The sequence below is a fragment of the Trichechus manatus genome, unplaced genomic scaffold (assembly GCF_000243295.1).
Source record: "Trichechus manatus latirostris isolate Lorelei unplaced genomic scaffold, TriManLat1.0 scaffold00202, whole genome shotgun sequence".
Classification (NCBI taxonomy): domain Eukaryota; kingdom Metazoa; phylum Chordata; class Mammalia; order Sirenia; family Trichechidae; genus Trichechus; species Trichechus manatus.
Window position 1 is genome coordinate 3,075,277 of NW_004444138.1, and position 21,812 is coordinate 3,097,088.

A 21,812-nucleotide genomic window follows, 5' to 3' on the forward strand; every position below is an offset into this window, starting at 1 on the left:
GTACTACTGTTTCATGAGAAACTATTTGTTCTGTAAGCCTTCACCTGAAGTACAATAAAATAAAAAAAATAAAAAAAAATTTCCGTGACAAAAAGTCCTAAGCATAATTTACCAGACACAGATTCTCATATGAACCCTTCAATGACATGTGACTCTTTTGACCCTTTCTTTCTTGTAACCATCACCTTTCTTGTCTTCACCTCCATTTTAATCCCAAATATTCAGTCTTATTCCCTGGCTACTCTTCTGCTGGTGTATCAGTGGATTATGCTCAGATGTCCCTCAATTCTCTTTCACAAGTGCTCCCTAGGTGATCTCACTGGGTTTGCATGGCTGAAGACTCATGGTTCCTTCTATCGATTTTTTTTTTATTGTTGTAGTTTAAGTGAAAGTTTACAATTCAAGTTAGTCTCTCATACAAAAATTTATACACACATTGTTACATGACCCTAGTTTCTGTCCCTATACTGTGACAGCACACTCCTCCTTTCCACCCCTGATTTTCCGTGTCCATTCATACAGCTCCTAACCCTCTCTGCCGTCTCATCTCACCTCCGGACAGAAGCTGCCCATTTAGTCTCATGCATTTACTTGAGCTAAGAAGCACGCTCGTCACGAGTATCATTGTATGTCCCACAGTCCAGTCGAATATTTGTCTGAAGAGTTGGTCTCAGGAATCGTTTTGTTCTGGGTTGATAGAGAGTCCAGGGGCCATGCTTTCTGGGGTTTCTCTAGTCTCAGACCATTAAGTCTGGTCTTTTTCCTTCTATCAATTTTTGAAATAAAGCACTCATAAAAAAACTTGGGATTAAGAAAAGTAAATTTGCCTTCCCAACCCAGAGAGTTAAATTTGAAAGTTAATATTTAATGAGTCAGAGTGGAGATAAACCAGGTTATCCGAAAAAGAAAGACGGCGGGCTTTCAGATCATTAGCAGTTCATTCATCTTTTGGATGGAAAAATGCTTATTTTACTTGCTTTGATAATACCAAATTAATCTTACAGCAAGACCCCTGTGATGGTTAATTTTACATGTCAATCTGGCTAGGCCATGGTTCCCAGTGGTTTGGTCAAACACTAGAGTAGTTGCTGTTTCACAATGTAATGTAACTAACTTCCATAATGTAACCTAATCAATTAGTTGAAAAGGGAGCTTCCTTAGGGTGTATCCTGCTTCCAGACTATAAATAGATATTTTGGCAGAATGAACGCTCTCTCTCTCCACTCTGCACTCTTTCCGTTGCCTGACCTATGGTTCTTGGGACAAAAGCCTGTAGAAGTCTCCAGCCTGCTGCCTGACTTATGGATTTTGGACTTGTCATCTCCACAGTCGTGTGAGCCAATTTCTTGAAGTAAATTAATCAATTGTTCTTTCTCTCTCTATATATATATGTATATATATGTGTGTGTGTATATTATGTGTGTATGTGTGTGTGTTTATATGTAGGTGTATATATACATATATATCTCACTGGTCCTGTTTCCCTACAGAATGCTGACTAAGACAATCCCCCAAAGATCCTTCTCCCTTCTTAACAGTGTCATTATGACATTCCTCTTTAAGGCAAACAAGAACTTTCCTTGGATATTCTGAACATCTGTAACATCATATTGTCATTAAAGCTACTACGGACTAGAATGACAGACACCATTCATTTTCTAATTCATTTTTCCTTACAGATTTTTCAATACAGTTTATTTTTATTGTACTGATTAGTCTTACCCTTGACAAAGGCATCAAGACATAATAAGTATAATACAAGGGAGAAAGAAATAACTCATCTAAAAAAGAATAGGTAAAGAAAAGAAATATTTGCAAGTTCAGTGGAGAATTAATGTTAAAAGAATTAAAGTTAAAGAATTAAAAACTCAAATTTTATTTAATTCTAACTTGCATTTTTTCTGGACCATGAAGGACAGGTATGTTTTGGTTATTCTGAAAATGTGAAGAGGGAAGAGAAATTCAGATAAAACGTTATCAAGGATAATAAGCACGTGTTAAGGGAACCATGTTTTTAATTACTCCCTCCCCATTAAACAACTTTCCCTCACTCCTCCCCTACACAGCATCATTACAAATAAAATAGGGTACCCTTCAAGTATCTATAGCAAATAACCATTGGTTAATCTCATCCCACTGTTAGAACCTTGTAGGATAGTAACAACATAGAGCAATTTTACATTCTAAAGCTACAAAGGCAAAGATCACATATTTTGCATTTGATTGTCTAATAGTAAGATGGACATTTCATCCTTCTAAGCTACTCCATGAAGTGCTAACGTATTATTGTGCGAATGGATAGCTTGTTTGTTTGGTAGATGGGTCCATAGCAAGCCATTGTGGAGACTACTCGAAGGGTTGATATTTTCTCCAAGTATAAACCCCATAAAGAAAAAAAAAAAATCTGATGTAAAAACCAGAATGGAATCAACTGCTCCAGATTTCCTTTACCTGAGAAAAATCCTGGAAGGGGGTGGGATGGCATGAATATCATTTTAACTTTAGGTATAGATTATTTCCCCAACATTGTTAGGGCTAATATTGGGGAACAAAAGGTATGGTCCATATGACCTTGTTTTTCTCCCTCTGAGCTATGAATGAAGGTAACTATGATGGTGCTGGTTTATACCGTCAATAACAGAACATATAAAAATCTAGGGCAAAGAGGTGTTTTCAAAATGGAAAACATTAGATCAAAGCAATTTGGATTTTACAAAATGTGAAATGACTTGGAATATTTATATTTGTATTGCATTATATTAGCAATGGTTTAAAAGATTCTACAATTTGCTAGAAGTAAGGATGGCGAGACTTTGTCTTTTTTACTTTGGACATATTATCAGGAAAGACCAACTGTTAGAAAAGGACATTATGTTTGGTGAAGTGGAGGGTCGTCGAAAGGGAGGAAAACCCTCAAAGAGATAGACTGACGCCATGGCCTCAATAATGGGCTCAATATACCAATGATCATGAAGATGGCCCAGGACTGGCCAACGTTTCATTCTGTTGTACGTAAGTTTGTCATGAGTCGGAGTCTAATCAATGACAACTAACAATAAAAAACAAATTTGCTAAATTATTTCGGGAAAAAAAAATAAAGGCTTCATTTTCATCACAAATTTCACGATTTTGTTGTCATCTTGGGACACTAATGAAGACATATCAGAAACAGCAAACATGGTCTTGATGAGTTTTTACCTGATACAAAAAGTCTAGCGCTGTTACTCTGTCTTGTCTCCCCAGTGTATCTATGCCGCGTGATACAGCGGTAGTTATACAATCCGTCTTCATTCTGTACATCTTTAATATACAAGGCTCCCGTGGATGTGATGAGAAATCTAGATCCTGGAATACAGAAAGATGATCATCTGATTAAAAGCAATGAAAGCAATGCCACTACATAGACAAATCATTGAATAGCTGTTATTTTTTACCTGAATTAATTCATGCAAAGGCTACAAACAGGACTGTGTGTTATTTTAAGTGTCCAATCTATTTTAATTGTTTAATGAGCTGAAATTAGAAGCTTTTGGTAAGTATGTTATACAATAAATATATACTTTACAAATCTAATCTCATAAATTGATTTTTTAGGTAATGTATCTACAGAAATAGTATATAATTGCTATGTAGCTAATCAGCAGATTGTCTTTGAACATCATCTTTCTCTTTGAAATTCGTAAGTTAAGCAAGTATTAACCTTCTTTTGCAAATTTCTACCTCATGAAGGTGTAAATTGTCCTCATTTTGAAGTATTTCAATAAAAGCACAAAAATGTTAGACTATAAAGGAATAAGATATCCACAAACTTCTCAAGAAAGACTGCTTTACTGTCTAATAATAATAACCAACATTTACTGCTATTGCTAAGACAAAGACCAATTCTTCCTGCATTTGGTGTTTTAGAGTACTCTGCTATATCTTAATCATTCATTTTAAATCGATTCAAATAATAGATAATCACTATTTTCACCTTAGGGAGAAAAAAGTTGAGCTCAGTCATTTCTTCTTCATATCAGCATCTTAGAAAACCTGGTGGCATAGTGGTTAATAGCTACAGCTGCTAACCAAAAGATCGGCCGTTCAAATCCTCCAGGCACTCCTTGGAAACTCTGTGGGGCAGATCTACTCTGTCCGATGGGGTCGCTATGAGTCAGAATGGACTCGATGGCAATGGGGTTAGTTTGGTTTTTTTGGTGCATTCTTTGTGATTTGTGATTTTTGCCTGGGTAACTCCAGTTTTATAGAAATGGTCAACATTAACAGATCAAATATCACTGTTGGTTTAAGAAGGATGTGAACGGTTTTTCCTCTGAAAAGAAAAATGTCTAAAGACAATTTCACTGTTCAATTATAGTTTGGTGATAAACCAAATAAAGGCAAAGCTACTCAAAGGTAGTTATTGCATCTTTACAGTGGATGACTCAGTCCATGCCCTGCTGCTGGGGGACTCTTTCTATGGAATAGTTCTACACATGATTCCATTTGAAAGATGATGCCATTTTGTCTGTTCAGGAAAAGACTAAATTGCAAAAAAAAAAAAAACAAAACAAAAACTTCTATTGTTTGTTTTCCTCAAGTTCATTTGAACTTCCTTAGGTTTACGTTAATCAGAATTTTAATTTTAATCAGAACCACCAGGAGTCTTGACTTTGTTGTTCTGAGGTTTCAAATACTTACACTGTAAACACAATTCCTACAGTCCTTAGTCATCGCTTGGCAATCCATAAATTGTGAGAACTATATTTTCTTCACAGGTCAGTTGCTCACATAACATAAAAACAGCCTATTATTCCTTATGTAATATAAGAGCAATTTGAAAGGATGCAATGTGAAAAAAAAAATCCATTAAAGAACACAAAAGAAATACTGGCCCAATGTAAGCTCCTCAATGGAACATAGATTAATTGTGAAAAATAGCACAAAATATCTTTAAGCAGTATTTTGAACTAAGTTTTAAAGAATTCCACTTAGTTGCTTATTTTAAAATCTACTATAAATATGTTAAATATTAGAATTGCTAAAAAATCTCCTAATGCTGTATACTCTAGATACTTTTCGCTTCATCCACCCCCCCAAAAAAAAAGCAACTAAAAATACCTTTTGCCACATGTCACATGTCATCATGCTCTGAGCATTTCTTGCCAGTGTATATTGTATGTAGTTGAAACATAAACAATTTTATTTCAATATATTTTGCATACTTATATAATAATGCTTTAATAACCAGTTCCTCTAAAGCACAGAGTGACAGACAGAAGGCAGTGATAAAAAAAGATAATGTATTTCCTGTCACCTTTCTAATGGGGAGTGTTGGCACTGGGACTGACAGGCCATCAGCAGTGACAAAATGGAAGTAGAAAGCATTCTGTGCACCGTTCTGCAGAAGTGCTGGAAAGGCACATGGTAGGGAAGAGTGTGCATTTATTACCCAGCTGAGTCCTATTCTCCAGGCACATTTAATCTAATCATTCACTTTGCTGCTGTAACTTTTTTTTTTTTTTTTTTTTTAATTCACCTACGTAACGTGCTTATGAGGTTCAAAAAGCAATTTGGCCTTTGTTTTCAGTTCGTTTGAGCAGGGCCACACCTGAGGCTAATGAGTAGGGGCTGACCAGACCAAGTGGTACCACCTGGGGGTGAGATGTTGCCTAAGCCTCAGGAGGTATAATGTACTCTATTATGGCCATGTGGGGAGGTCAATAAAAGCCTGGAGCCTTAAGGCTCAGATGAGCTTCCTGGTTGGGGATCACGTATGGGATAGGGTAGTGCGTCCTTCGGGACATGAAGGCTCTTTGCTGGGACCCCTCCCAGACCTCACCCCATGCATCTCTTCATTTGTATCCTTTTTGGTCATAAGAAATCTGTAGTTGTAGGTATGGTATGTTCTCCATGAGAATTCTGTGAGTAGTTCCAGCAAATTATCAAACCCACAGGGGCAGTGAGAGCCTTTTAACTTGTGAGTTCTAACCCAGCTTGGGGTAGCTAGGGTTAGAGAGAGTGCCACTTGGGCAGTTGACAAAGAGGATGGAGAAGTAGGAAGCTAAGAACTGGATCAAGGTCCACATTTGGGGGACTGGATTCATGCTGATCCTTACCTTGATCCTTACCAGGCAATGATGATGGAATTTGCCCACTTTGCCCTTTACTTAGGGTAGTCCTGAATCAGACTCTTTTAAGACATATTGTTTCAGAAGAACCTGGACCTTTTGTGTCCTCTTGCAAACATTTTCTGCGATGTTCTGAGATGTTCATTTTAAAGAATGGGGAAGGAGTTGACAAAGTTACTCAACTTAATTTGAGCTATCTGTCTAACCCCTCCTTTCTCACTGAAACCAGTTGCTGTTGAGTCCACTCCGACTCACGGCAACCCCATGTGTGTCAGAATAGAACATTACTCCACAGGATTTTCAGTGGCTGATCTTTTGGAACTATATCCTCCGGCCCTTCTTCCCAGATACCTCTGGGTGGACTTGAACTGTCAACCTTTCAGTTATCAATCAAGCATGTTAACCATTTGTACTACCCAGGGACTCCAATTCTCATTGGAACCCACCTCAAAATTGATCAACATTTAAAATATAAAGTAAAGACAGGGGAAGAGTAGACACGTTCAATTAGGAGAAGGCCAGAGAGCCCAGGGTATCTGGGCACAGTCTCAGCTCCAGAGGTGCATGGAATTCTCAGGGGGAAACTGAGTGCAAAGCCATCTTGTCTACATGGTAGCAAGCAATCATTTTAACTACAGCCCTGCCTTACGTCACCAGTGGTTTTCATATCATATAAAATAGTTTATTCATATCCTTATACAGAATTAAAGGATGTGCTTCTATTAAAATAGGCAAATGTTAAGATGTAAAGTAAACTGTATTAAACTGTAAACACACACACACTCTCTCTCTTTCTCACACACACACACACTGCTTGACTACTCAGAACTGCCTGGTAGCATACAAGTGTGCACAGCCAAAATTTTATAAGTAACTTTATTGGCTTTAGAAAACTATTAGCATTTTAGATGGAAACATTTCTAAAATAGAGTTCATACTTTTGTCATCTTAAACATAGTGCAAATCAGAGGCAGCTGAACAAGAACGAGTGATTTTTGCAGATGTGGTCATCATTGTTGGACATCAATTATTGAGCTATGCTGCTCAGTTATTGGAAGGATGTCTCCGAAGTGCACTTGGCTTCTCAAAATGTGCCAAATGGGTGTTTAAGTCCCTGGCCTTGCCTTTAATAACTTTTCTGCTCCCTCCTTTATTATCACAGTTTATTTTTAAGTCCATCTCTTTCCTCTTGCATTTTACTATAAGTGGCAAGGAGAAACCACATGACCCCTTTAAGATCTTGCTTAGAAATCTCCTCAGCCAGATATCCAAGTTCATCATTTACAAGTTCTACCTTCCACCAAACATTTGAACATACATCAGACAAGTTTTTTGCCACTGCATAAGAAGCATCACTCCTCCTTCATTGTCCAATCACATGTTCATTACTTTCTTTTAAAGCCTCACCAGAAGCACATTTAATGTCCACATGACTGGCAATATTCTGTTGCTGGCACCATATGTATTCTCTAAGATGACAGTGACTTTCTTTATACTTTCCTCACTTCCTCCTAAGCCCTCCGCAGAATTGCCTTAGACGTCCATAATTCTTCCAACAATCTCTTCAAGGCAATCTAGGCTTTTACTATGAGGCACCTTAAAACTCTTTAAGCCTCTACCGATTACCCAATTCCAAAACTGCTTCCACATTTTAGTTACCTGTTAAAGCAGCACCCTACTCTTCCAGTACCAAATTCTGTCTTAGTTACCTAGTGATGCTGTAACAGAAATACCATAAATGTTGGCTTTAACAAACAGAAATTCGTTTTCTCACAGTTTAGGAGGCTAGAAGTCTGAACTCAGGGTGCTGGCTGTAGGGGAAGGCTTTCTCTTTCTGTCAGCTCTAGAGGAAGGTCCTTGTCTCTTTGAACTTCTGCTCCGGGGCAATCTTCATGTGGCTTGGCATCTCTTTTCCCCCATCTCTGCTTGTTAGCTTGCACTTAATCTCTTTTATATTTCAAAAGAAATTGACTCAAGATACACCCTATACTAATCCTGTCTCATTATCTAACAAAGAAAACCCATTCCCAAATGGGGTTATAGCAACAGGCAAAGAGGTCAGGATTTACATTACATATGTTTGAGGGACACAGTCAATCCATAACACTGCATATGAGAGAGAAAAGAGAAACTCCTCTGCAGATAAGATGTCCAACTTCAGTGGCACAAATTATTAAGCATTCAACCACTAGCCAAAAGGCTGGTGGTTTGAACCCACCCAGAGGTGCCTGGGAAGACAGATCTGGAGATCTGCTTCCGAAAGGTCAAGCCTTGAAAACCCTATGGAGCAGTTCTACTCTGCACACATGGGGGCGCCATGAGTTGGAATCGACTTGGCGGCAACTTAGGACAACAACAACGATAATCAGAGCCACAGCTGTTGGGTGCTTAGTATGTGCTGCCATCTCTCTAAATGATATACACATTTTGATCTATTTAGTTTTCAAAATGACCCCATTGGGTAGATAATAGTATTCTTATTTTTACTGATGAGAAACGCAAGAGAGTTAAGTGACTTGCCAGTGTTCAAAGAACGAGAGGTGTCAGTACCAAGATGATGCCCAGGCCCTCCGGCTCCAAGCCCATGCCCTCACCAGCTACACTCGCCTGGCTCTGGGTCATGGCCCCAGTGTGAGGCAGCCAGGCCTGGGGCAAGAAGAAGTACAGTGTCAGTGGAGCAGAAGGGGTGAGCACGGAAGCATATTTAAGCTGGAGAAGCAAAAGAGAGGAGAGCGTGCCAAGTGATGAGTCTGAGGGGCTTGCGACAGCATTGCTGCAGCAAACAAGTTTGGAGGGAAGTGCACTTTAGGGAGGACAGGAGTTTGGCCGAGATCCTGCTGTGTCACTTAGTGTACATGCTGGAAGTTGGCGATAAAAGTTACGGTGGACACACAGCTTTGGGGACCAAACCATGCACATCAAGAGCCCTCTATAGGAAAGAGGACTGGAACCAAGAAGCCTCATGGGAGAGCAGTGAAGGAAAAGGGCCAGCAAAGGACACATCAAAGGAGAGAGTGCAGGACAGGGGACCTAGGACACCATGGCATTGCAAAAGCCAAGAGAGAACGTTCAAAAGGATGGCACACAACCTCAGCCCTGTGCCATTTCATCAGCACAACCTGCAATACATATGGAACCTCAAAGAGCCTCAGTTTTCTCATCTGTACAATGGGGCAATATTACCTTCTTAGCAATGTTGTCATATTAAATAAGAACATCCACATAAGTGCCTGGCAGAGAAGGGCGCTCTACAACAGCCACAATCTATAATAAAATATAATGGTAAAATATCCCATTTGCTAGAGCAACAGAAATATTAAACATCTAGTTACCCGCAGCTAGAAATGTACAAAATGAACATAAAGAACACTATAAAAGATTACCAGAGGACATAATAGAAAAACTGGATAAAATGAGAGACATATCAAATTCTAGGATTAGACAATCTGATATTGAATTGAAGTCAATTTTCCAGAAATGAAATTAGTTACATTTTAATAGATTTCTGAACAAATTTATTTAGAACTTAACCCAGTCAATGAAAATGAGATGAAATTTTCATCTAAGACTAGGAAAAAAATATAAAATATTTGATAATATATAGTCTTTCACAGCCTCATATGCATGAGAAAGCTGGACAATGAAAAAGGAAGACAGAAAAAGAATCGATCCATTTGATTTATGGTGTTGGCGAAGAAGATTGACTATACCACGGACTGCCAGAATGAACAAATCTGTCTTGGAAGAAATACAGCCAGCATGCTCCTTAGAAGTGAGGATGGCAAGACTTTGTCTCACATACGTTGGACAGGTTATCAGGAGGGACCAGTCCCTGGAGAAGGACATAATGCTTGGTAAAGTAGACGGTCAGTGAAAAAGAGGAAGACCCTCAACGAGACAGCTTGATACAGTGGCTGCAACAATAGGTTCAAGCATAGCAACAACTGTGAGGATGGCACAGGACCAGGCAGCGTTTCATTCTATTGTAGATAGGGTCGCTATGAGCTGGAAGTGAGTCAACAGCACCTAAAAACAGTCTTGACAAGGGTATGGGAAAATGAGCAGTCACAAACTGCTGGTGGGAGTGAAGATGCATGAAGTCTTTTTTTGGAGCACAATCTGCCAGGATATTTCAAATATAAGAATTGCATATATTTTGACCCTGCTTTTCCCCTTCAAAGCCTCTATCCCACAGAAATACTCACACATGTGCACACATAGATATATGCACCAAAAGTACACTGCAATGTTCTTCAGAAAATAAACTATTCTAAATAAACCAAAATGCCAGCCAAAGGGTGACTAAATAAATAAATTAGGGAACATCCCCACTAGGCAGCCATTTAGAAGATTGTAAGGTAGATCTAAGGTCCCTGGGTGGTGCAAATGCTTTGTTCTCAGCTACTAATCCAAAGGTAGGTGGTTCAAACCCACCTGGAGGTGCCTCAGAAGAAAGGCCTAGTGATCTGCTTCTGTAAATATCACAGCCATGTGGGGACCATGGTCTCAGGGAACATCTAGCTCAATTGGCATAACACAGTTTATAAAGACAATGTTCTACATTCTACCTTGGTGAGTAGCGTCTGGCGTCTTAAACGCCTCTGAGCAGCCATCTAAGATACTCTACTGGTCTCACCCCTTTGGAAGCAAGGGAGAATGAAGAAAACAAGATGCAACGGAAAGATTAGTCCAAAGGACTAATGGACCACAGCTACCACGGCCTCCACCGGACTGAGTCCAGTACAACTAGATTGTGCCTGGCTATCACCACTGGCTGGGCAATGTCTCTTTCTGTTGTACATGGGGTCTCCATGAGTCAGGGGCCTACTTGACGGCAGCCAACAATAATTGTCTCTCTGAGGACAAAGTAATTCCTCTTGTTTGCATCAGCTACCTGCTGTTTCCCTCTGCCTTATTCAGTGCTGATGTAAATGCGCCTGTGGCTATTGACGACACGCATATTTTTAGTTTTTTTTCTGAAAACAAGCTCAGAGCAATAGATGTCTAAGGGATCACACTGAGGTGGCAGAGACTTAACCATAATACTCCTCTTAATCTTTTGGGGGGCCTGTTATGTTTCTGAGGAACCCTGGTTGTGCAGTGGTTAAGCACTTGGCTGCTAACTGAAAGGTCAGTGGTTTGAACCTACCAGCCACTCTGTGGAAGAGGGATGTGGCAGTCTGCTTCTGTGAAGATTTACAGCCTTGGAAACTGTCATGGATTGAATCGTGTCCACCAAAAATATCTGTCAACTTGGCTGGGTCAAGATTCCCAGTATTGTATGGTTGTGTAGCATTCTGTAATCTGATGTGATTTCCTTATGTGTTGTAAACACAATCACTATGATGTAGTAAGATGGATTAGTGGCAGTTACACTGATGAAGTTTACAAGATTGGACAATGTCTTACACCAATCTCTTTTGAGATATAAAAGAGGAAGCAAGCAGAGACACATGGGAACCTCATACCACCAAGAAAGCACTACCGGGAGCAGAGCACGTCCTTCGGACCTGAGGTTCCTGTGCTGAGATGCTCCCAGACCAAGGGAAGATTGATGCATCACAAGGACCTTTTTCCAGAGCCAACAGAAAGACAAAGCCTTCTCCTGGAGCTGATGCCCTGAATTTGGACTTGTAGCCTCTTGGACTGTGAGAGAATAAACTTCTCTTTGTTGACAACACTAGATGACTGTGACAGAAACCCTGTGGGGCAGTTCTGTTCTATCCTATAGGGTCACTATGAGTTAGAATTGACTTGATGGCAATGGGTACAGGTTATGCTCAGGCAAGTATAATCAGAATATCCAAAGAAGCCCTAATTTAGACCTTGAACTTCCTGGAAGAAATCTGGCCAGAGATCACGACACTATGTCTTGACATGAGGCACGATCAATGAGCCAGACATTATGGTCTGGGTGTGATAAGTAAGGAATACCTACTTGGCACATATATATTTAAATTCTCTCAAAGTAATTTCACGAAGACATTCTTCTTATGTAAATAAAATTCTTTCAGTGAAATTCTCCTGCAGTTAAATGAGGTTCAATTATACACTACTAATTTAAGCCTGCAAACTGCATTCCGACTGTATACCTAATTACCCTATTTAGGTTGTTAATGATCAGATCTTTGCTCTTGAACAGATCTTTGAGTCTGTCATTAATCTTTGCTCTAGTTAACTTTCTGCTTATTTAAAAAAAAAATCCTTAGAAAGAACAGAATTTGATATTTAAAGGAATTATTTTAAGGCTTTCTTAAAAAAAGAACCAAAGAAGTTTAAAAAACTTGTATTTATTTATATGATAAGCAAGAGGGTTTTGGCCACTGACCTCTAGGAATATATATTTTAGTGGTAGAGAGAGATAAGAAGAGTAAATAGACAAGGAAAAGAATCACAAGCTGTGATAAGAGCTTTTAAAAGAATTAAGACATGGAGGCTGAGACTAGATTAATAGGTGGGCTATCTACTCAAACATGCCAATGATCAGGAAAATGGCATGGGACTGGGCAAAGTTTGGTTTTGTTACACATAAGGTCACCATGAGCTACAACAATTCGGGTGATGAGGGTAAGAGTATCTGAGGAAGTTGTAGTTCAATGAGATGCTAGGATAAAAAGGTGTTATTCATAGGAAGAGTAAAGAACATGGTAGAAGGGATTATTTTTGTTGTTAGATGCCATAGAGTTGGTTCTAACTCATAGTGACCCTATGTATAACAGAACAAAACACTGCTTGGTCCTGTTCCATCCTCACAATCATTGTTATGCTTGAACCCATTGTTGCAGCCACTGAGTCAACCCATCTCATTGAAGGTCTTCCTCTTTTTCACTGACCCTTTACCAAGCATGATGTCCTTCTCCAGGGACTGGTCCCTCCGGATAACATATCCAAAGTATGTGAAACATAGTCTCCCCATCCCTGCTTCTAAGGAGCATTCTGGCTGTATTTCTTCCAAGACAGATTTGTTCCTTCTTTTGGCAATCCATGGTATATTCAATATTCTTCGCCAACACCATAATTCAAAGGTGTCAATTCTTCTTCAGTCTTCCTTATTCATTGCCCAGCTTTCGCATGCATATGAGGTGATTGAAAACACCTCGGCTTGGGTCAGTCACACCTTAGTCTTCAGGGTGATGTCTTTGCTTTTTAACACTTTAAAAAAGTCTTTTGCAACAGATTTGCTCAATGTAATACATCACTTGATTTCTTGACTGCTGCTTCCATGGGTGTTGATTGTGGATCCAAGTAAAATGAAATCCTTGACAACTTCAAACTTTTCTCCATTTACCATGATGTTGCTTATTGGTCCTGTGGTGGGAAAAATTGTGGCATGTTCAAGGAACTGATATAAGATATATGTTGAAAGCAGAACTGATAGAACATAGAATTGACTGGAAGTAGACTTGGCCTGGATGCTGGGGTGAGGCCAGGGGAGGAGAAGAGAGGTAGTTCTTTGGTTCTGAGCAGGAACAGTTGAATGGATAAAGTCTTTCCTGGAGGAAGAAGCCTTGGGATGGGACACAATTTGTCCATGAGTGATCTATTTTGGACTTCTGGAAATTCAAAGGAGCCCCTTACAGAGATGTAGAAAAAGTAAGAAAAAGAACAGAATGTCAATAGAGCTGCTTACTGTATCAGGCTTACAAATATTTGGAAGAGGTACATCCACATGATTTCCTGCTCCATAGGATGGCTGCATTTTGAAGCTGAAAGGGAATGCATATTTCATATTGATCATTTGTTTCTGCTGTGGTCGTGTACTACTGTGTTGATTTAAAAAGCAGTATATACAAAAAGGATAAAAAGTGGAGAAGGAGCAGAACACGACTCTGATCCACAACGATTGTGCTGACCAGATCTAGCTACTCATGGCCCAAATGGAACTGAAGACACTGGGCTTATTAGTGAAACACAGTGAAAATCAACCTTCGATTTTGTCTGCTAAAGACAAATGACATATAGTCATGGGAAAGAATTTGGGGGAAAAAAAAGGAACCAGAAAGAATACAAAGAGACACTATGCTGTGCCCTTTTGATAGTATGGCGTGATGGCTTTCCACGCTGTGGGTAGTGACCCATGAATGGATTGCGAAATCAGTGTCAAGAATTATAACTATTTTTATAAAATTGGATAGTGTAGAACATATTCTTTTGCATCATGAGGCTATTGGGTAGAAGAAACCTGATGGGGCTTTGAGAGCAGCTTCCATGTCTGTACTTGGCTTGAATAGTATCTTCAAAGTTCATGCCTACCCAGAACCTTAGAATGTGACCTTATTTGCAAATAGGGTCTTCGCAGTTATAATCAGTTAAGTTAAGGGACTACTATAAGGAAGGAAGTGGACACAGCAGAGACCCTGAATTCAGAATTGTAGCCTCCTAAGCTGTGAGAAAGTATCCTGGGTGGTACAGTGGTAAAGCACTCAGCTACCAACTGAAAGATCAGCTGTTCAATCCCACCAGCTGTTCCATGGGAAAAAGATGTGACAGCCTGCTTCTGCAAAGATTACAGCCTTGGAAACCCTATGGGGCGGTTCTACTCTGTCCTATGGGGTCACTATGATGGTACCTAACAACAATATCATACAAACATAAACTCAAAAATAAATATAATATTAATTATATTTAGTTTATTTTTTTAATATATCACACATTAATTACATGTTATATGTATTTATATTTACTTTATTTATTTAATTGGAAAGTCTTTGTCAGAAAGAAGGAGTCAAATTATTCCAAATAAAGAAATAATGTTAAGCATAAATTAAAAGAAGACAGGAGAATTACTGCATTGGAATTGTAGATGTTGCAGAAGAATACTGAATATCACCAAGGAATACCAAGGGAATGAACAAATCATTCTTAGAAGAAATACAAGGACGCGCCTCAGAAGCAAGGATGGCAAGACTACGGCTTTCTTACTTTGGACACGTCTTCAGGAAAGACCAATTGCTAGAAAAGGACATCATAGTTGATAAAGTAGAGGGTTAGCAGTAAGAAGGGAAACCATCATGAGGAGGCTGGACCCAGTGGCTGCAACAATGCACTCAAACATACCAGTGATCATGAGGACAGTGCAGGACTGGGCAATGTGTGTTCTGTTATACAGAAGGTCCCCATGAGTTGGAGCTAACTCAAAGGCAGCTAACAACAACAACAAATAAAGAGAGTACAAAGACTCACAGCAAGAGATAGGAAGCATCTTTGGGTTATGGGATACTGTCATCAATGTTAGTCTTAATATTTTTGAGAACAGTCACTTTCTACACAGGTTGTAAGTGTTAACAACAGGCTCAAGTCGTATCTAGTCCTACTGTACCATATCACTAGTGCCACGAGATAAACCTTAAACCAAAAAAAAAAAAAACCCTCGTTGCTGTTGAGTCGATTCTGACTCAGATAAACCTTAATGAATGTAAATCACTGTGTTCATGCAATATCATGCTCCATTTAATCACACGTGCTGCAGTTTAATAGCCGTGAAGATCTTAACACTGCTGTTTTATTTCATTTTGCCTTGGGCCACCTCACAGGTAAATAGAAATAAAATAAAGCATTTGAAATGGCATACGCATTTGAGTAACATATTTGTATCTACTTTTCAAAGTAACTCTTCATAAGTTTTGTAACCTTCCTTAAAAAATTAAAGCTCATACAGAACACTAAATCTCTTCACAAATGTTCATACTCTCAGCCTTTGGTAGAAGGCAGTTGTACAATATTCAGGGTTGGTTCAGACATTTACTATGAAGGTTAATAAACATTATTTGCGGCAGAGGCACTGGCATAGTGGGGCATTTGAACTGATGCACGCTTCTACAGCTGCTTGGAGAGCTCTGGCACTCCCTGCTGGTCATTCTGAGGTGCAGCAGGGATGATGGGGCCACATACATACCCCATTGTGGAAACACAGCTCAGGAAGTGCTCTCAGAAATAAAACAGTGATTTCTTGTGAAACTTGCCACTACTTTTACACGTCCTCATTAATGATACATGATTTTTTTCTCTATTACTCTATAAAAACTTCTTATGTTTACTCCCTGGGCTCTGAAGGAAACTAGTGATAAACAAAATTCTATTTTCCAATGGTATCATGTCATATTACTTCTCAACTTAAACTACATGCATTTCTTACCCATTATTATTATTATTTTTTAAATTTTATTTATGCCAAAAAAAATCTAATGAATTTTTATTTAGGATAGTGAGATACAATTTTTCCTTGAATTATTTTTTGGTGATTTTTACATTTTTTTTTCAAATAGTTTAATATGGTCAACAAATCAAACGTGGGTTGTAACAACGTCCATTTCTGATGATAAAAGACTAATTCTTGTGAAAACACCCCTAGTATAAGAAACCTAAAACTGCTAGATAAATACACCAAACATCCATTTAAATGAACAGCAGAGTTCTCAAGTAAGGAAAACCCTTAGGGATCTATAAATAAAAAGCAAGATGAACATCCTAGAGCAAAAATCTTGCTGCTGATAGGTGTCCTGGGACATTTGTTCTTCTAGGACAACAAGCTTTAAGAGCAATGAGGAAAGGAGAGAAGGTTTTAGTCCTGTGTGGAGAAACCTTTGCAGAAAGCTACAACCTCACTAAAAGAGAGGGCCTGCAAAAACAAACAATAACTAGGAAAACAAACCTTAGCAAAAGAATCCAAGAAGAATGCTTGCCTGCTTGCCTTCCCAGCCTAGGCTCTGGATAGGAAAGACGTCTAATCACAGTCCCGGCCTCTATCAGGTTTGGGGTTGCAATTTAGCTGTCATTCAGTTTGTTGTACTGTGGTGGCTTACGTGATGCTGTGATGCTGGAAGCTATGCCACCAGTATTTCAAATACCATCAGGGTCATCATGGTGGACAGGTTTCAGCGGAGCTTCCAGACTAAAACAGACTAGAAGAAAGGCCTGATGATCTACTTTCTAAAATTAGTCAGTGAAAACCCTGTATGTCACAACAGAGCATTGTCCTACATAGTGCTGGAATAAGAGCCCCCTAGATAGGAAGGCACTCAAAATACATGGTGGCCACAACAATGGACTCAAACATACCAATGATCATGAAGATGGCACAGAATCAGGCAACATTTCATTCTGTTGTGCCTGGGGTCACCATGAGTAGGAGCCAACTGAATGGCAACTAACAACAACAGCATGGTCTAAGAAGCCTCACTTTGGGAAATTAGCCAATAGTAACCCAAGTGTGGAATTTCCAAGAGCATTTGGCAAAAGCACAAACCAACTTTCCCTGGAGGAACAGACTTCAAGGGGCCCAGGGATGTTTACAGATAAAGCCCAACCCCTCCCTCCCAATCCTGAGTTCCCAATCCAAAACCACTAAACATACCAGAGAACAATTTAGCGTCAAAAAAGAAACAACAGAGACTTCAGATAATAGAATAACAATATAGAGTATATAATAAGTATTTTTTAAATGTTTGCAGAAATGTAAAATTGAATCAAAAATAAGAACAAGCAACAAGATATTATCAAAAAGAGGCAAATAAATTGGATAAATAAAATAAAATAGAATGTCTAGAAATTAAAAATATATTCCTTGATACAAATATTTTGAATAGGCATAGTTGAGGACAATTAGTGAACAGGAAAACAAATGTAAACAAATTACCCAGAACGGTGCCTAGAGAGAAAAAGAGACAAATATGAAAGAGAGGTTAAGACACCAGGATAGAGGGAGAAGTTCTATATGGCTCTGGGGCTTACAGTTTACTTTACCCAAAGAATTTGGTCTTTGACCTTAGCTCCTGAGAGATAACCTCTAAAATTTTGGGATTACGCCAGTGACTGAAATGCCTTTGATGAGGCCTCCAAACCACACCTGAGGGTTTATGTTAATGAAGTGCCTCTTGGGAGGGGTCTGGAGGTTGAGTTTAATCAGTCATGCGCATAATGAGTACCCAATAGAGGCTCTGGACATGGAAACTCCATGGGCTTCCTGGTTGGTGAAAAACATCGATGCACATGAGAGGGTAGTGCGTCCCTTTTTGAGACATGGAAGCTCCGCATTGGGAACCCTATCAGACTTCACCCTATGTGTCTCTTCATTTGTAACCTTTTTGCTACAATACAACTGTAATTATAAGTATAGTGCTTTCCTGAGTTCTGTGAGTCATTCCAGCAAATTACTGAACCTGAGAGAGTAGTGGGATCCAGCAGGTCAGAAGTGAGGGGGACATGGAGATCCCCAAACTTATGACTGGTATCCTGAGGAAGTATAGGAAATCCCCAGATTTGTAGCCAGCAGGTCAGAAGTGAGGGCACTGTGGGTGTCTCCAAGCTTAGACCTGGTGTCTGAGATCTTGGGCAGATTTGGTAGTCTGGAGACTGTGCCCTTTTAGCGTGTGACGTCTGACCTCATTCTGATGGTTAGGGTAAGAGGAAGAAGTGCCACATTTGCAGCTGAACACTGAATTGAAATAGATTTGAATTGGAATCAGTTGATTGAATTCCTTTATTCAGTTGGTGTGAACAGTGGAATACATTCCACTGATACAAAACAATGGCTAATTAGAGTTCTAGAAGGAGAAAGTAGAAAAAATGTCAGAGAAGCCATATTTGGAGAAAAAAGTCTGAAATTGCCCAGAATTGATAAGGCTGAGAGAGTTTATCAATAGCAGACTGTCCTGTGGGACTAAAGGACGTGCTTTAGGAAAACAAATTGTACTCAAGGATGAAATTAAATGCAAAAAGGTAGAGTGGAAAGAGAGATTAGTATGCAGAAGTAACTCTAAACAAATAATGACTGTATAAAATGATAATACTAATAATAATGATGTTGACTAATATAATAGATCCACATCATATTAGGGAGGTCACAGGTGATGAAATATTCTGAAGTCCTTCTGTTACTCACTATGATCATAGGTCAGTGGTATTATATCTGTACCTGAAGGAAAGCAATCTTTCTAGGATTTTTTAAGATAAAAAACCAACCTAGTTGTCATCAAGTTGATTCCGACTAATGGTGACCCCATGTGTTACAGAATACAGCTGCTCTGTAGGGTTTTCTTGGCTGTAATCTTAAGAATTTTTTAATGATACCAATCCACAGATTCTATTTCATTCCCATTTTAACCTGACATGCACCTCCTTGCTATTTCTGAATCGAGCTCATGTGTAGTACAATTTACAAAGGCTCCCCCCACCATTACTTCATTTAATACTCATAGCAAAACCATGGGAGTTAGAGCCATTTTGAGACATTCAAAGGCCCAAGGCGCTCTTACGTTGGGAGTTCCCATGTAATATGTATTAAACATATGAAATGCGTCCACATCATAGTCAAATATATGTTTGATAAGATAACACTGAAAGGATTGTTAGGGGTTTTATTTTGAAATACTTTACTTAAGAAAAATTCAATTGGGTATGGCTTTTCAAACATCATTGTGCATACTTCAGGATTCTTGCAAGAAAAGAACATCTGACTTTTTTCGCCCTCAAAAGCTAATAAAATTTTATTAATTTTAACAATTTAACTATTAATTTTAACAATTAATAAAGAAGGGATAATGTTGTGTTCAGTAGACATTTAAATATTTTTTCCTTTTGATTTTGCACTTTTTTCCCCATAAACTCAGAAGTGATGAAGCAAAACTCACACTAAGGTGCCAGACCTGGAATTGTGGTATTCCTTCCTTTTCAACTTTGTTCACCTGCCCTTTAAACTCTAAAGCTCCATCCATCACCTGAGCCCTTTAGCTCTACATATTCTCCTTGTCATCTTACTATTTCTTAACCGTCTGTATGCTGACCAGTTGCCATAGAGTTGATTCTGACTCCTAGCAACTCCATGTGTGTCAGAGTAGAACTGTGCTCTCTACTCTGGGTTTTCAACGGCTGTCTATTTTTTGTTTTGTTTTGTTTTTTTTCAGAAGTTGATCTCCAATTCTTTTTTTAGAGGTATTTATGGGTGGACTCCAACCACCAAACTTTCAGTTAGCAGCCCAGCACGATAACTATTTGCACCACCCAGGGACTTCATCTGTATGCTAATGGATCCCTAATCCATATGTCAACTTACACCTAAGTATAGACCTTTACTTTGATTTTCAGCCACATATATAACTATATATAGGTGTGTGTGTGTGTGTGAGTATGTGTGTTTTGGATGTTCTAACTCAATGTGTCTGAAATTGAATTCAACATTTCCTTCCTTCTTTTCCAGTGGTCAGTTAAAGATGTAATAATTTCCTTATATTCTTCCTTCTCTTTTACCGCCCCTACCCCCCATCCAACTAATTACCAATTATCTTCTAGACATCTCTCTGCTATATTTCTGTCTTTCTGTCCCTATTCCCCTGCCACCCTATTGCCCTCTTATATCTAAATTCTTTCAAACACCCTCTTCACTTCGATTTCCTCATCTAAGACATGGCAGTAACACTGACCTCACAGGTTTAGTATAAGAGCTCAATGTAAAAAGAGATTGGAGCACTAAAGGAGGCTCTGGGCCCTTTATGTTTGTGAGCTCCTCCTGAGACTTCAATATCTGAGTTGTATCTATGATAAATACAAAAATATTTCATTCAGATTTTATCATTCCCCTCTGTTACAAATTGAATTGTGTCCCCTTCCCCAAATATGTGCTAGATTCCTAACCCCTATACCTGTGGATGCCATCTAATGTGATATAATTACCTTCCACAATGTAATCTAATATAATGTATTACCTTCTGTAATGCAGTCAGTCAGTTGAGGTCATACTAGTGTAAGGTGAATCCTAAACCTAATCACTTCTGAGTTATATAAAGTGCAGCATAGATATAGAAACACACGCACAAATGGAGGAAGACAGGCACCATGTGACGATTGTCCATAAACCAAGGAACCAAGGAATGCCCAGGAAGGAATAACACGGCTGAGATTTTGATTCTGACTTTTAGTCCCCAGAACTGTGAGAAAATAAATGTCTGTTCTTTAAAGTCACCCACTTATGATATTTCTGTTACAACAGCACTAGAAAACTAAGACACCATCCTCCTCTTTCACTGACTACCCAGGTTGTAGTCTTTAAATATATTTGATAAAACTCTAAACATTGTCAACTTTACACTTTGATAAGTGAGTCAAATTCTATTAAAACCTATAAGTACGCACTCCAATGCAACAGAAGAACTGGGGTATGGCTGTATTTGTCCTCTCTGAATTTTCTGCTCTAGGGCAAACAAGTCTTGCTTTTTTGTTTTATTCCCTACATTTTAGCCCCACATTTTCCCACCTAGTAATTACTTACAAATTCCTTGTAGAACATATTTATTTTGTATCAGCTTACATTAGCAATTCTCACAGTAAATATAGTGTAAGGTGAAACAATCCTGTGCCCTTCAGATATCCATGGAACACAACATGGTAGGGTTACTCTTTCTGTCAATGAAATTTCACATGTATTTAATAAAAACGGATATTCCTGCATAAAGAAATAATCAAAATCCTCTGTGTTTTTAGTAATTTGCTCTTTTTGAGAAAGAATACAAAAGAGTTTTCACAAAAGTACATTTTACTCATTTTTATATCTTCTGATAAATTACTCTTGTGTCATGCTGAGAAAACTTCAATTTGTCATTTGAGCAAGAAGTAATAAAGTCATTATAAGTGTCTAGCATTGAAGCCATTTTTCTTTCATTTCTTAATACTAAATTTTAATTAAAGACTATTCTTTCAAATAACCAATAT

General features: G+C 38.7%; 1 protein-coding gene across 1 annotated transcript in view; it reads right to left on the reverse strand.

Annotated features, from left to right (window-relative positions):
• The window catches only part of DSCAM (DS cell adhesion molecule), a 987,413-nt gene that overhangs the window by 387,273 nt on the left and 578,328 nt on the right, over positions 1-21,812 (reverse strand). Inside the window, exon 5 of the mRNA XM_012558972.1 lies at positions 3,199-3,345. Within this exon, the coding sequence (XP_012414426.1) occupies positions 3,199-3,345 (147 nt within the window). The remainder of the gene's footprint in view (positions 1-3,198; positions 3,346-21,812) is intronic.